The 16,014-nt window shown below is 44.1% G+C and overlaps 1 protein-coding gene across 10 annotated transcripts in view; it reads left to right on the forward strand.

Moving 5' to 3' along the window:
• The window catches only part of SULF1 (sulfatase 1), a 151,155-nt gene extending 135,176 nt beyond the window's left edge, over window positions 1–15,979 (forward strand). For 7 of the 10 annotated variants that reach the window (XM_010970612.3, XM_045507110.2, XM_045507106.2 and 4 more), the window contains 4 exons: window positions 931–1,103; window positions 4,180–4,322; window positions 4,417–4,540; window positions 13,648–15,979. In XM_010970612.3, the coding sequence (XP_010968914.2) occupies window positions 931–1,103; window positions 4,180–4,322; window positions 4,417–4,540; window positions 13,648–14,450 (1,243 nt within the window). In that variant the 3' untranslated portion in view covers window positions 14,451–15,979. Of the gene's footprint in view, window positions 1–930; window positions 1,104–4,179; window positions 4,323–4,416; window positions 4,541–6,376; window positions 6,478–13,647 lie in introns of those variants that run through there. The other 3 variants (XM_010970615.3, XM_074354859.1, XM_074354858.1) reach the window with 2 other exon arrangements.
• Window positions 15,980–16,014: the final 35 nt, after the last annotated feature.

Raw genomic sequence — 16,014 nt, forward strand, 5'->3', positions numbered from 1 at the left:
AAAATTTGAGCCCTTTATGGTAAAGGCAAGATACTTTAAAAAAAAATTTTTTTTCATTCTTTCTAAGCCATATTTTGTAGGATTTGTCAAGAGAATTTTAGAAATATTCTAAATTCAAGTCGTCTAACCCAACCAGCCATCGACTTCAGGGCCGATAGGTACTGAGTTGCCAGGAAGTTAAGCCCTTTGCCCATCGAGCGTGGCTAGCAGGGTCCACAGATGCCCATCAACCTGTGTTTCCATCAATATTTGCATGTCAGCAGATCCACAGTACTATGCGTAGCACAGAGAAACAACAGGGTCCTACTGTAGAGCACAGGGAACTATATTCAATAGCTTGTAATGACCTATAATGGAGAAGAATCTGAAAAAGAATAGAGATATATATGTGTGTATAACTGAATCACTTTGCTGTACACATGGAACATAGTAAATCAACTGTACTTAAAGGGGAAAAAAAAAAGTCAGTGTTTTTCATGTCAGTAAGGAAGAAAATGTTGATCCTGTGACTACCCAGTCAAATTCTAAGAGCGTTGTCACTTAATGAGCTTGTCTTCACTATCCCCAATTGCATTTTGAGGCCCTCTGAAAGATTAAGACCATTTATTATTGTGTATTGATTACCTTCTGCCTAAATATGTGTGAGAGATTCAGAGCAACGGTCCTTTTTTTTTTTTAATTGAAGTAGAGTCGGTTCGGTGCACAACGTTGTGTTAGCTTCTGGTGTACAGCGTAGTGACTCAGTCACACATATTTGCTCCTTTTCACATTCTTTTTCCTTCTAGGCCATTACAAAGTCCCTGTGCTACACAGCAGGACCTTGCTGTTCATCTGTTTTATATACAGTCATTAGTATCTATGAATCTGAGTCCTATATTTCATGGAGAAAGGAACTTTCTGATCATTAAAACATCCCTTCTGTTGGAACAGAGAAGCCGCTCAAGAAGTCGACAGCAAACTGCAGCTTTTCAAGGAGAACCGCAGGAGGAAGAAAGAGAGGAAGGAGAGGAAGCGGCAGCGGAAAGGCGAGGAGTGCAGCCTCCCCGGCCTCACCTGCTTCACACACGACAACAACCACTGGCAGACGGCCCCATTCTGGAACCGTGAGTGGCCCGAGATCCCAGCGCCGCTCCCTGCACAGCAGCTCATGCACCGTGACTTAAGCTAGGAATTCAGCAGCCCCTAACCAGGAGTCTAGAAAGATTCCAGAGGAAAGCATCGTGTCATTTCCTATACTGACAACTAGAATCATTTTGCCCAAAATCACCTTTGTTTAAAAAAATTTTTTGGAAACATGGGGGTAATTAGGTTTATTTATTTAATGAAGGTACTGGGGATTGAACCCGGGACTTCATGCATGCTAGGCCTGTGCTCTGCCACTGAGCTATATTCACCACCCCTGCCCCCAAATTACTTTTTTTCTTTAGAAATTCTTTTTTTGGTATTTTGTTTGAAAATGCCAAGCTCTCCGAGGTTTTCTTCCCAGTGATATTTCCCACCGGACCCAGCCCCTGACAGAGTCTGGCCCCACAAGACTACTCTGTCACCAAATAACTCAATAAACAGATGGACAGTTTGGCCCCAAATATATCCGTTCCTGCTTTATTTCAAGTGCAGACTCTACATATAATAGAAGGAAGTCAAAACTCCTTATATGCAGGGACTGTGTCCTGCTTCTTCTCAGTCCCCTTCAATACCCAGCCCTGTGCTTGCAGAATTACAGGGACTGCACGATGTTGGGTTTTACACAGAGTCGCTGGGGTGTGGAGTGATAACCATCATGCACTTTTAGGGGGGTGCTCATATTTGCCTTAGTGGTCTGCACACAGGATCGACTGAGGTCACATAGAAGCAATCCCTCAGTTCTTGTGGCTCCCCCGCTGGTGGAAGGCTTGCCGTCCCACGGGGTGGCTACCGCACCGAATCTTCTAGTTGAAGGGATCACAGGAGACCACTTGGGTCAGTGCTTCTCAAACTGGGATTGGAGATTCACAGGAAGCCACAGACCACTCCTGGGGAGCTTTAGGGCCTATTCGAGATCATTTCCCTTCTCTTTCCATTTGGATGCATCTTGATTTCAGCATCCATGTTTGCATTTAGGTTTACATAATGTTTACATAGTTGAGGCTGAGTGAACTGAGACGTAGTGTTTAGCTTTGGGGGCTGAGGGTCACTGGGCTTGCGGGGGTTGGGGGTGGTCTGTTCTCCATCAGGCCTTGGGCCCAGCACGATGAACACACAGGGAGCCAGACACACCTCATTCTCTGCCCTCAAGACACATATTCCGAAGGTGGGTAAAGAAAGAAAGTAAATGAAATAAATAAAATAATTACAAGTTGTAAGAACGCTGTGAAGGAAAGTGTGGTTCGAGTTTTTTAAAGGGACCCTTTTAGTGAGGGTGGGCATGACCAGCCTTTCTGAAGAGGTGAAATTTAAGCCGAATCTAAGGGGTGGAGAGAAGAAACCATGTGAAGAGGGGGTGGTGGGAAGGATGGGTGAGAGGGGCAGTGCCACAGGCACGGGGACTAGCAGGAGCAGGGGTCCTGAGGAAGTGATGAGCTGGTTGTGTCCAGGACCAGTAAGCCCCTTTAAAGATGAAGTATTGAGACACATGAGGTTTAGTTTGCTCCCAGCTTATAGAAGGTCCCTCAAACCTCTGTCTGCTTCCCCCAATCTGAGCTGAGGCCATCCTCCCCAAGACATTACCATTTCTCACCTCTGCCACTGCCGACCCTCCGTCCCTCTCCAGACTCCTCTCTTGCCACTCTGTGCAAAGAAGTTAGTGGTCATTTCATGACAAATGTTTCTTTTAGGATAAAAAGCAAATTCCCTAACAAATCCCGCAAAGCCCTGTGTGCCACGTTCCTGTCTCGCTCTGGTCCTATTTCCTCCCACTCTCGCCCTCTTTGGCAGCTCAGCTTTTCTCTGCCTCAGGTGACCTAAGCTCCCTCCAGCCTCAGGGCCTTTGCACATACTGTTCTGTCCACCTAGAAGGCTTTTGACCCTATGCCCACTCCAAACCCTATGCCTATCACAGACCTACTCACCCTTCAGTGTTCAACTGTATTGTTGCTCCTCCCGGCGACCCTCCCCACATCTCAGACTAGGTTAAACCCCTTTGCACATTCTTCCAGCATACTTTTTCTCCATAGGACTTACCACATTTGTAATTACATTGGGTGGTTTTTTATTTCTTTCTTTCTTTATTTTGCTTTTGTTTTTGCTTAACATTTGTCTTTTCCACTGGACTGTATGTTTCTCAAGATAAAAGACCGTGTCTGTGAGATACCGAACCCTCTGACCCAAGGGAGGTGCTCAGTAAATATTAGGTGAATAAACAGGCAAGCAAGCCACCTGGCCCAGGATCAAATCAATGCATGTCAGTTTAACTTGTGAGTGCCTGCCGCTGGGTATCTCAGTGCTAGTGACATGAGGAGTGGTAAAGTGAGTGAGGGAAATGGTCTCCTGCTATTAAGGATCTTAATTTTAGGGAGCTCCCTGACTCTTTGAGAAGCAAAGAGGGGACGGGATCTCAGTAGCAAATTGGATGCTCTTTCTAGTATACAGTGTATTACTAGCACTCACGATACTGGTGTCCTAGCACAGGGGTTTTCAGAATGTTTTTCCCAGTGAGCCACTGTAAAAAGTACAGTTTCTGTTAGGATCCTGTACACATATGTACACATATGTGTGCATCTGTGCATGTGTGTATATGTGACCATTTGTGCCCCGTGACCACCTGATGTTCAGAACAAGCTAAGGCACCAGGTCTATCACTTTATTAAGTAACCAATTTTCCCTTTAAAAAAAAAAGATTAAAATAACCATAAATAGAAACCCTGATGTTTTCCTTCCCCTTCACCAGGCAGACACCCTGTCCTGGAGCCCAGGGCCCCGCAGAGTTAAGGGGAAGGCATATTAACGGGCCTGAAACGTCACCTTCACCTTCAGCCTAAAATCACCTTTGTAGATCACCATTGTTTTTTCCATCTTCGCCTAATTTCACAGCAAATTTGTATACAGAGGGGGGTAAATAGAGTTATTTTTAACATCCTCCCACATAGTACTTACAAAAAAGAAAATGTGAACTTTAAAGTGTAAAGGTAAGGAGACGTCAGAATGGCGAGGCTGCTCCGTTTTTTCATTCTTTTTTCCTTTTGTCTTTCTTTCCTATCACAGTGGGTTCTTTCTGCGCTTGCACGAGTTCCAACAATAACACCTACTGGTGTTTGCGGACGGTTAATGAGACGCATAATTTTCTCTTCTGCGAGTTCGCCACTGGCTTTTTGGAGTATTTTGACATGAATACAGATCCTTATCAGGTAAGTCGTTATGTTTTCGTCTTATGAAGGTGATTGAAAATGGAATAACCAGGACACGAGCTTTAAGATCTTGTCCCGGCCTCTTCACCCGCAGCTCACAAACACTGTGCACACGGTGGAGCGGGGCGTTTTGAATCAGCTACACGTGCAACTCATGGGCCTCAGGAGCTGCCAGGGGTATAAGCAGTGCAACCCGAGACCTAAGGGCCTGGAAGCTGGTAAGGAAAAAAGAATGTTGCCCTCTCGTACCTGGAAAATTCTTTCTGTTGTCAAGTTTTCTGCCTTTGAAATACACAGTTGGGCATAGAAGACGTAGAAACATACAGTTTGGTCTATTTACAGGAGAAACTCTCCGGGCAATTCCAAACACACTTTGTTCTCTAAATTTAGCTCTGGGTGCACTAATGAAAACTTTTATGCCCCCCAAAGATCTGGTGAGTGTTTCATTCCAATCTGTCCTACCGTTGCGTTCTCTTAGTAAACCTCAGTGGCTGACAGAAACATCCACTGGAAGATGGGATGAAAGCATTGGGGGGTCTATTTGTCATTGCTGTCAGCAATCGTAAGATGCTGTCTCGGTAAACCAGGATATGCTTTTTTTTTTTTTTTTAAGAGAATTTGGATGGAAACACACAATGCCCTATTTCTGCTTATCAGAGTTTGGAACTATCCCAATCGGATCCCTGCTCGTGACACATGTAATTAGATTTCTTTTGCCAGTATTTCCCATCTGAAACTGGCGATGTTTGAGCGAGTCGTTGTCTTGAGATCTGAAAGCTTGAGAGGGCCTGTATGGAGCCAGCCAGACACTCCCTTCCTGGTCTGCAGCCTTAACTCACTTGTTTCTCCTTTGGCTCACGGAGAGGCAGTTCTTTTCAGCATCGCTGCCAGCTCTTGCCAGGTTAATGAGAATTCTTCTTTTCTCGTAATTCCTATAGAAATGTAAACACCAGACGTCCATAGAAGGAAGGAGAGAAGCCAAAGCTAGCCGAGGGCATTGGCATCGGCACAGCCCGCCAACCCACAGGGGCAAAGAGCTGGACCCGCAGGCAGCGGGGAGCGATTTGCAGGAAGCCTCTGGTGTGCAGCTGGGTTTTCCCAGTGTCCTTAAGAGCCTGTGTCTCTGTGGTTCCCTGCAGAGCCAGCAACACCAGTGGGCAGCTCCCCGGGGCCATGTGACTTGATGGGGATGGGAGGGGGTGGGAGAAAGGCATTCTGAAGTGATCAGCATCACCCCTGTCATTTCCACCACTGTAGGACCCTGAAGGCTTTCGAGCTGGGCGTCCCATAAGAAATTATAAATCCCGTGGGAGTTCCCATCGCAGCTGTCAGTCACCACCCTTCAGCTAACACCTTAGTGGATTTCATCACCAGCCGCAAAAGTCATCTTGGTCACTGACCCCACCCAGCTTCCATCTTTGCAGATACCCTGCTTATCTGTTGACCTTTTCCTCAAATCTTACCCTTCCCCCTCCAAAAAAGCCCACTAAGGCCTGGAAACTGAAACCATTGTTAGAGGCACTAGAAATATTACACCCAGATATTCCCCCCCAAAGAACACAGCAGCCTCGGTGCTGATGACAGGGAAGCTCAGCTTAGTGACATCTGACAGAGCCTCCAGATGGGCCTGTTACAGCCGTTAGGCTTCAAGTAGTCCTGTCTACCTTCGAGGCAACTCCTGAGGGAAATGATGATTGGTCCTTTCTTCCAAGCATTTGGTCTAAAATAACCAACATTTAATTAACTATTAGAGACTTACACGGGCTCTTGGAAGTACCTGTCTTACTACTTTTAAGTGGGCTCTCCTCTCTCACCCCCACCCATATTTCACGTGAGCTCTTCCATGGTTTATCTGAAACCTTTTTATTTATAGCTTTCAATCCTCATTTTGAACCTGTCTAATAGAAAAAGTTCTGTTGGACTCCGGCACTGTCTGTACTTAACCCAGTATGTTTCCTTCTAGGATTTAGACATTGTGCATGAAACACTACATAGTGGATGGTTTGACGAGTTCTAAAGCTAACATAAATTACTCTTATATTTTCCTATATCAGGAAATAAAGATGGAGGAAGCTATGACCTTCACAGGTATTCACATTTTTTATTCTCCCCGGCAGCTTCTTTCCCAATAATTGCATGATCCAGCCATTTTAACTAATTTCTGTTTCTTACTTTGTGGCCCAGAGCATAGCTTGGGGTGCATGCATGTTCTAACAGCCTTCTCCACCGTATTGTGTCATTGGGTACTGATCTGTCATTTTGCTTTTAAATCAGCTTACTGTCATCACAAGATGTCTCGAGCATTTACTCACTCCCATGCTTGTTTGCTTGTTGGACGGTGCTTTTAAGCATGGAATGATGTGAAGGGGGGAAAAACCCCAGAATAACCATTGGGAGCCCTGGGGAGAAGATGGGAGAATTATTTTCTCAGGGGTGCTTACATGTTGATTTGGTGGAGAGACGTGGTGGAAACTAGAGATTTTATGAAACAACGTCAGAATCACAAGAAGAGTGATGGGAATTTTAAGGGCATTCTAGGCTGAAGCTGGAGGAGAAAGAGGAGCTTCCTGGTTTACAGCCCTTAAAAACTTTGCTGGTGAAAAGCAAGGGTGATAGGATTCGGAAGAATCTGCCGGGCAGCAGTAGTTGAAGAGGGGGTGTAGGGGTTGGGGTCAGGGCATCTGGAGTCCAAATGCACAGAACGGTCTCAACACAGCGCGAAGACAGTAGCACCTGACACAGGAAACCTTTATGAATGGCCCTCAGCCCGGTATTTTTATCCCCTTCCAGCCCCCACCCATCCCTCTTACCTGTCTGTGCTCTCGGGGAAGGGAGTGGTACCCAGAACGCCTGGTGGGCGTGTTGGTCCTTGCTAATAACCTCCTCCTCCGAGCTTAGACCTCAGGCAGGTCTGTTAAAAACATGCTGTGTGGGGCAGGAGGGGACTGTCCTTACCACCTTACTACAAGGAAACTGAGACACAGATGTATCAATGCCTTAGTTCAAGAATCCTCTTGGGAGAACATCCATCAGAGGAAGTTGGACTTAATCCACGTCATCTGCATTGACACTGTCTCAGAGAAACAGACTATCGCCACTCCAGGGCACCCTGGCTGCCCCCAGTCACCCTTCCAGCCTCCTGAGATTTGGTCTCCGATTCCTCCTTTTAGAGGGCAGTTTATTGGTCCAGGAGAAGCAAAATGAGTGTAGGAAAGGGGATGGGAGAGGCGTAAGCAAACAAACAAGACAAAGGCAGCTGGAATTTTGAGGATCCTTGACAACCATTTCCGTATCTCTTCTTTTCCTCTTCCCTCCTGTCTGTCTTCTCTCCTTTTCCCGCTGTGCCCCGACATCGACCCTGTGTCCTTCACCCCCTAGCACATGTAGGACAGAGCAGAAGAACCCTGTCTTAAGCTGGGCTCACCCGGGACGTGGGTGGACGAGGTAACATCTCATATGCCAGGACTGTTCTGCCTGCTTCTCAGGGGTCACGTTAGGACATTTCTGAAATGTGACATTTTAAGCAGACTTAACACTAGATATTGACTTTACAGTTATTTTATGATGCACTCAGTTCTGCAGCCAAGGGATTTTCAGTCTGGCCCTCTTTGATTTCTGTCATGAAAGAGGTCACAGGCTATTAACAGCTTATCTGAGACACAAGTCTGGTCAGAGCTGAGTCACAGCATCCATCAAGCCGTTCTTCCAGGACAATGTGGAGATGAAGACTGCACGCCAGTTGCAATTAAATGGCAGGGACCTGGGGCTCCCCGTCCCTGATCCCTGTCCCCAGCCACTGAACGGGGCCAAAGCCATCATTTCTGGGACCGTTCTGGCACACCCTTGGTAACTTCAGTTGTTGATGGAGTTCCTTCTCTGACAACGGGGCCAGTGAAAGTGTGTGTGCAGGGTGATCTAGTGTTACCTGTTGCTTTTTTTTTTCTTCTTCTTCTAAATTTCTTACCAAAGGACAAACCTGAAGAGCCTCTGTAACTCAAAATGACTGGCATTTTTAGCCTCCACCATTTTATAATCTATGAGGTAAACTCTCTTTCAGCCGATAGCCATGGAAATGATCAAGCCAAGAGCACTTACCTGTCACACCTGGGCTCTCCCTGGATGCTCAGGGGCAGCGTTCAGTGTGGCCCTCCCTGCTCACGGCATCCTGTTGGACTGTAAGACAATAGTTGCTAAGCAAGCTGCCAGAAACACTGCTGCCTCAGTTCACCAGTCCACAGCCCTCCAGGGAAAGGCGCCCCTCGTGGGATTTTTGGAAGCCTTGATGCTTTCAGATTTTTATTTATTTTTTTTAAGAAAACTAATTAAAATAGGTTTTTAATCATGAAATTTGATGACACAAGACTTTGAGAAAAAAGATTACAACCAAACCTGAAGAATTTGGAATTTGAAAATCCAAGGGTATTCTAGCGGAGAGGGTATATAGCTTGGTTGTGGAACGCGTGCTTAGCATGCATGAGGTCCTGGGTTCAATCCCCAGTACATCCATTAAATTAATAAATAAACAAACCTAATTACCTCCCCCCCAAATTTTTCTTTTTAAAAAAGAGTATTCTAGAAAATGCACCTTGTATCAAATTGACTAAATAAGAGTTTTTAAACTGCCTTCAATTTTGTGGACCTTCAATAATTAATCCTTAGACTGATTTAGAAGATCTTTTACAAGCAAGCCTGTTTCCTGTTCAGCTTTTTTCCTTTTTTTTCTTTTCTTTTTTTTTTTTTTTTGGCGTGGTAGGTGCACGAGGCTGGGGCGGCTCAAATGCTTTCTTATTCACCCTGGTCATTTTCCAAATGGGACAAGGTCAGAGTCAGAACACGGCCCGGAAAGTGACCCCCATGACTCAGGAAATAATTGTTGGCTTGAGTTGCAAGTAATTATTTCTGTGCTGCAAAATAGGATAGGATGCACAGGTTGATGGGGTGTTTATTTTTCCCACCGCCTATGAAAGCTGGTGCCACTGTCCTTTGATGAGCTCTTGGCAGTCGTGGTGTGTGTCTGGTGGTGGTGTGGGCTAGACGGTCAGTTCTTGGCAGCCTCAGGCTGGCGGGGCTGCTTCCTGACCCTTCTGCCCCACGCCTTGCAGCCAGCAGATCACATCGTGCCCACTCTCAACAACCATGCTTCCGTCCACATTGCTTTTGCTTGGGTTTTTTTTTTCTTCACACGCCCTCACCAGCCTCTTAGAGCACCATGTCTGCCCCTGTCAAAGCACTTCACATCCTGTACTGTAATTATAAGGTGTCACCCTGTGCTCCTTGAAGCTGTCACCTTGCAGAGAGGTGGTCATATACATTCTGTCCTTTCTTTGTTGAGTGGATGAAAGAGGAGTCCTTTCCCCCTCTCGCTTCCCCCTGTATATTAAAGCTAAACAAAGGTACGTGCCGTTCTTCGGTTTGGGGAGGATGTCAGAGTTCTGCAAATTCAGCACTTATTTTCTTCTTCTGCAACACGAGAAACAGGCCACCTGGAGAAGAATCTCTGTTAGAAAAGTCAAAGTTATGAATGTTCTCTGAGAGCTTAGATTGACTGATCCTGAGCAGGGTGGTCGCTGCGGTGCGAGGAAAAACTTACCCACCTGTTGGCATGATCTGTCTAGCAGGGCTTTTGCTGGGTTTTGGTGCCTACCTGTCCCCCCATGGCACACTCCTGTCTAGGGTGCAAACTGCACAGCATGCACAGCGGCCCTGGCCCCTACCCACCCCCTAACAGCCCTGAATGCAAGTCCCCTCACTGTCTTAGGAAGCCAGCCTCCCCTCCCGCCCAAACCCTGGCCTTGACTCATCTCTCGGCCAGGCTCCTTGAACAGGAAAGTCCAACAGTGCTAGTGAGGCATCTTGAAAGGAAAACAGAGCCCTGAGAGGTGACTGAGAGAAGAGACCCAGGGAAGGGGAGCCCCAGACGCCAGCCATTAGTCACGACTGGAGCGCGGTCACACAGTCCTCATCTCCAAGTGGCCCAGGGCTGGCTCGCTAGCACTGCTGAGCCTGGGGAAAAGCAAACAGATGTATCAGGGCAGATGCACCTGGCGAGGTGCCTACACTCCCAGGGAGCAAGTTGTAGGTCAGCCAGAAACCCATTCCGCATGGTAGTTTCCTTGATCGCTGAGAACTGGCAGGATGTTTTAATTACATTTTAATACAGCTCTTCTCCCCACAAGTTCCAGTTCTGAGGGCGCTCATTTGATTTTCAAAGCTGAGATGACCTGAGCAGAGCATCTGTAATGGCTTGAGTTTTAAGTTTTGTATGTTTCAGTGATTATTTCTCCCTCATCATTTTCTATTTTGTATACTTGAAATTTCTCCCCTTTTACTTAATTAGGAAAGCTAGTGACTGTTTGATACTTTTTTTTTTAAAGAATCAGGATTTTGACTTATTAATGGATAGGTCGTTTTTCTGTTCTTTACCTCACTGATTTTACTTTCATTTTCATCACTTCCTTCTTTGCACTTTCATTTGGTTTATGTTGTTCTTGCTTCAGCTGTTGAGTTTGGGGCTTCAGTTCATTTACGTTTTGTGATAAAAGTGCTTTGAGGCTATGAAGTTTCCTCTAATTACTGCTTCAAATGTATCGTAAGGTCTTAACTTGTGCTTTCGTTAGCATTATTTTTAAGAAATTCTGTAATTTTAGATTTGTATTTCCCTTTTTGTCCAGAAGATGTTTAATAGAAGGTTTGTTCATTTCCAGGTTAAAGGGCTTTTTTTGTTGTTTTAATTGTATTAATTTCTAGCTTTATTGTATTTTGTCAAAGGGTTGTTTATAATATTTCTACTTTATGCAACTTACTTACGCAGTCTTTGTGACCTAATATATAACCCAATTGTGTGAATTCCCGTGTGTGTTTGAGAAGGTGGAACCTCTGTTCTCAGAGTATGTTACTATTGGCTATGTATTTGTGAGAACTATCTGACTGATTATATATTGAGATCGTCCATATTTTTATTTATTTTGAGTCCATTTTACCTCTCTTGGCTGGAGTATCTCTCATTACTATGTTTCTGTGTATTTCTCATTGCATCTTTTAAAAAATATTTTCTAGCTTATTATTTATTTGGGGGGAGAAGGTAATTAGGTTTTTAATTAACTGATTAATTAATTTTAATGGAGATTAAAATTTGCCGGGGATTGAACCCCCTCTAGCACTGAGATACAGCCCCCATTGCATCTTACATAGACAGCTCCTTCTTTATAAAGATGGTTGCCCTTCTCCCCCACTTTTGAAATGTAGTAGGCTTTGTATTTTGTTCTGTTGGTTGCCTCTGAACTTACATATTTTTTAATGCCCCTAATCCCTGCTTCTCATTGATCCTTTATTACCTCGCTGGTCCATTTTTGACGGTGTTCCGTGGCTCCCAACTATCGCGTGAACGACACTCAGTGACCTTACTCTCTTCCAGCTTTTCCCCTTCTCCCATTTTTTTTCTACTTTATTTCTACATGAGCTCTACTTTTGTACTTATTGTTTCTTCACCCTTCCCCTCTCTTTGTTTTACTCCTGAATCTGGCAAATGTTTTCACTGCTCACCATCCATCCTTTTTGCTGAAGTTTCCCCAGTGACCTCTTGGCTGAATGAAACCCATCCTCTAGAAGACTGTCCTAGAAGAGCTGATATGTGCCGTGTTCTCCGCACCCTTACGTGTCTGGAACTGTTTTTCTGTAGCCTTGATACTTGAAGGAGCGCTTGGCTAGATACACGGTCCTTGGTCCGTACTTTAATTTCTGATTTAAGATGGCTTTCGCATCCTCCGATGCTTGATTGGGAAGATTTAATTCACTTATCAGTGTTATGTTGTGCTTTCCTCCACTTTGTGGTTTATTTTGGCAGGGGCGTTTTTATAAGATGACGGAGTTTTCATTCTTATTTTCTATTTTCTTTTATAATAACTGTGTCTATATTTAGACTGCGCTCATTGATTTCATGGACTTCCGGTATTTACAAGACACATGGTGTAAGAGGCTCCTTTTCTGCCAGTGTCACCAAGTATACTTTCCTTTTACTTTCTTACTTTGTTATTATTTGGGGATGGGATTGTAAGAGGCTGTGTGTTTCCTCCAATATTTTGTTTTTCCTTTTTTCTTACAGGACCTGAAATGTCCTCTCTTTGGCTTCCTTTTTGCTTTGTCACCCCATTTCCAAAGGATGTTCCTCTCTTCCTTTGTATGCTTTTCCCCCTGAAGGGATGCATTTTAAGACTGCCACCTCAATCCGTGTGCACCTCTGAGCCTCTCTCTCGTCAGTACCGCAATTTACCAAGAGTCTGCACAGCATTTTACCCTTCAGGTTGACATCCTTTCCAGCGATGGTTTCAAATCAGTCTGTGACTCCATCCTCAATCCCTTCTACTCTGTTCTGCACTGGTTTCCTAGGGCTGGTGCCCAAAGTGGGACACCCAGCTCTACTGGGATTTCGTATTAAATCTCTTTTTCACTTACAGGTGATTCTGAAGACTACAGCATTCTCTGCCTTCTGGTTACACTGAGGGTGTGGGTTTGTGTGGTTCTGCTGACTGTTCCTGCCAATCTGTGTTGCTTTGTGGGTAGTTTATCATTTTCACTGAGGGCATCTCTTTCTAAATGGTACTTGGACACATCTGGAGGAAAGATGTTGTTTCCTACAGAACTATAGTCATCTTGGTGATGTAGAAAAATATGAGAGAAAGCTGGTGTATTGTTTGCATGCTGTGAAAACCACTCAATGATTAATTTATCTAAAGGATAGAACTTTTAGGGCAAAAAAAAAAAAAAAAAAAAACCCAGAGAAACAGATCCATTTAATTTGAAGAGCTTAATTGCATGCAAATGTGTTTTTATGCTGAGTGCCGGGGCATATGAAATAAAAATATCTTTCTAAGTGTTTCCTATTACATTAAGATACTTTGAAATCCATCATTCACCCAGCAGCTCCATAAGTAGTAAAGGTTTTTTTTTCATACAGCTATTCCCATGCTTGACAGATGAGGGATCAAGACTTGGGGAAAGTCACTCACACGATTTCCTGGGTGCAGAGGTGACCTGAGTAAACCCAGGAGTAACACACAAGCCCCCTGACTGGTAACGCCAGTGACTTCCAGCACCACCTGAGCCCAGTCGTAGAAGTTTTCACTCTTTCCATCCTCTTTCCAATTTTCATTTTCATTTAATCACTTTTGTCATCCAAGGCCATGCCTTGATAACAAATCACTAGGGGAATATGCTTTTTAGTGTCATATTTCGAACAGATTTGCACCATAAAAATAATATAAGCTGCATCTCCAGTAAATAGGAAATACTTTCTCCACTAACGATCCACCTTCATCTCTTTTCACAGAGGACAGCTGTGGGAAGGATGGGAGGGCTAACCTGCCCCGTGTCACTGCAGATGTCACCTGGCAAGGCCTGGAGGATTTACATAGCATGAACGGAAGTGTCTCTGAGGACAGACAAAACTATAGACCTAGTGTGGCTGACTGGACTAATTACTTGAAGGATGTAGATAGAGAATTTGCACTGCTGAACAGTCACCATGAACAAAATAAAGCAAATGAGACTAAAAGTGCTCGAAGTGGTGGGTTCCTGGCTGCATCTGCCAAGCATCCCCTGCCGGCAAGGGTGGCCTCCGCTGAGTCGGATGAAGACCCCAGGCGCAGGGCTGGGGAAGCACGTGCTTTGCCCTTGCCAGCTGACCTTCCAGCCCTGCATTCGAACCGACCAACATTCAGTCCAGACAGTAAACTTGAATGGAATAATGACATTCCGGAAGTTAGTCGTTTGAATTCTGAACACTGGAGAAATCATAAAACTGACCAATGGATGGAGCATGAGGAGATCAATGATGTTGAAACCGATTTCAGCGGCGACAGCCTGATGGAGCTGGGGCAGCCCAGGCACGGGGACCGGAAGGAACTTCGCCAGGACGGTCGTCCCGAAGAAGACGTTTTGCAAGATCAGCTGCATCTTCCTGTGCATTCTGGTGTTGATTCCACGCATCATGGGATCCAAGTGTCCACCGTGGAGCAACCTGACTCCTCCAGCAGCACCGAGAGGATGTCAAACAAGGTGGAGAAGAATCACAGGAGGGGAAGCTTCCAGAGTCTAGAAGGCAGTGCCTCCTTTCCACTCTCCTCTGATTAGATGCCATGTTACCTTACCCTAAACACAGTATTGTTTTTTTTTAACTTTTTCTTAGTAAACTAGCAAAGGCAATCATGACAACCAGCATTCCAATGACCCCAGGTACACACGTGCAGTCGAAGTTAGTGCACACGTGAGCGGCACACACACACGGGAACTCGACGTCTGAGTCGAGTCGAGAGTAAGGTGGATTTGTGGGGTTTTGTTGGTTTGTTTGGGGGTACTAAAACAGTATTATCTTTTGAAAGTTGTAGGGAGGGACCTGCATATATAAATGGTATCCAGTCAAGACGGCTAGAACTGTGCCTTTCTGAGTTTCTGAAACTTGACATCCTCCGTGAGCCTTTCAGCCCACCTCCCACTGCCTGCGTAATGTGGTTTTGATTCATTTTTTAACCACTGGAATTTTTCAATGCCCTCACTTTTAGTTCAGCGATTTTGCACTTTGAGATTGGAATGCCACGTCTCTTTGGTTAGTCTTATTTTTTTTTTAACAGGCTTGTCACAGTCTGACTGCCTGCTGTCAGTGTGGCAAAGTGAAATGGACCCCAGGATGACACACAGTACGGATCACATATTGTTCACTCTGCGCTTCTGCCAGAAACTGATGCGTGTGTTTTACCTCGACTTGCTAAAATTGCTTAGCAGAAAGGCATGGCTAAGGATGTTGGCAGTAAAAATAAATAAATAAACAAAATAAACATTACCTGCTCTTTCTGCACCCAGCCTCAAAGTGTTCATCTGCTTAAGATTTCTAAATTTTTATTATTTTCTTAACAGGATAAAAGGACTGAAGACTTTTTTTTTCCCCATCTTTGTTTTGTTTTCTTGACCTGGCTAATAAGCTTAAGTGTTGAGAAACTATGTTTAGTTTTGAATTTATGTAAAGAATTTTTTTCAGTAAAACAAACTCATGAATGTTTCACAATTTAAATACAACATGTGCGTGGTATGATTATTTTTAAGGCCTTCACAAGTTCTGATTTTTTTAAGGCATAGTTCAAAACTGCATTCGAAATTTTGTATCCTCAAAAATATTCTTGTCATGTATTAGATTTTTAAATACCAGCAGAAGGATTATTACCTCAGTAAGAGTTATCAGTATCCTAGCCAACTTCCCAAGAAGGTTTTTTGTTTGTAGCTTAATAGTAATTTTCATTTTATTTTTAGAGAATTCAAACGCATAGGTAAATTATGTTTTCTTTAAGTGTTTAAGGTAAACTCTTTTAAAGAAAATTTAATATGCTATAGTTGAATCTTTGATAACTTTAAGTCTTTATCATAGACTCTGTACATATGTTAAAATTAACTAGCTCTTTATCAGATAATGTGTGTCACCGGCTGAATGACAGAAGAAACATATTTATGGTTGTGAATGATGTGCTTTGTAAAAAGGCTTCAAATTACTAGGAAGCATACTGTGTTTTTTTTAATCTTGTGTAATATTCTGTGATACTTTTATAGAACAATTCTGGCTTCAGGAAAGTCTAGAAGCAATATTTCTTGAAATAAAAGGTGTTTAAACTTTACCTGTTTCAGAGAAATGAACTTGACCCAGTTTTTG

Source organism: Camelus bactrianus, chromosome 29 (assembly GCF_048773025.1).
Source record: "Camelus bactrianus isolate YW-2024 breed Bactrian camel chromosome 29, ASM4877302v1, whole genome shotgun sequence".
Taxonomy (NCBI): domain Eukaryota; kingdom Metazoa; phylum Chordata; class Mammalia; order Artiodactyla; family Camelidae; genus Camelus; species Camelus bactrianus.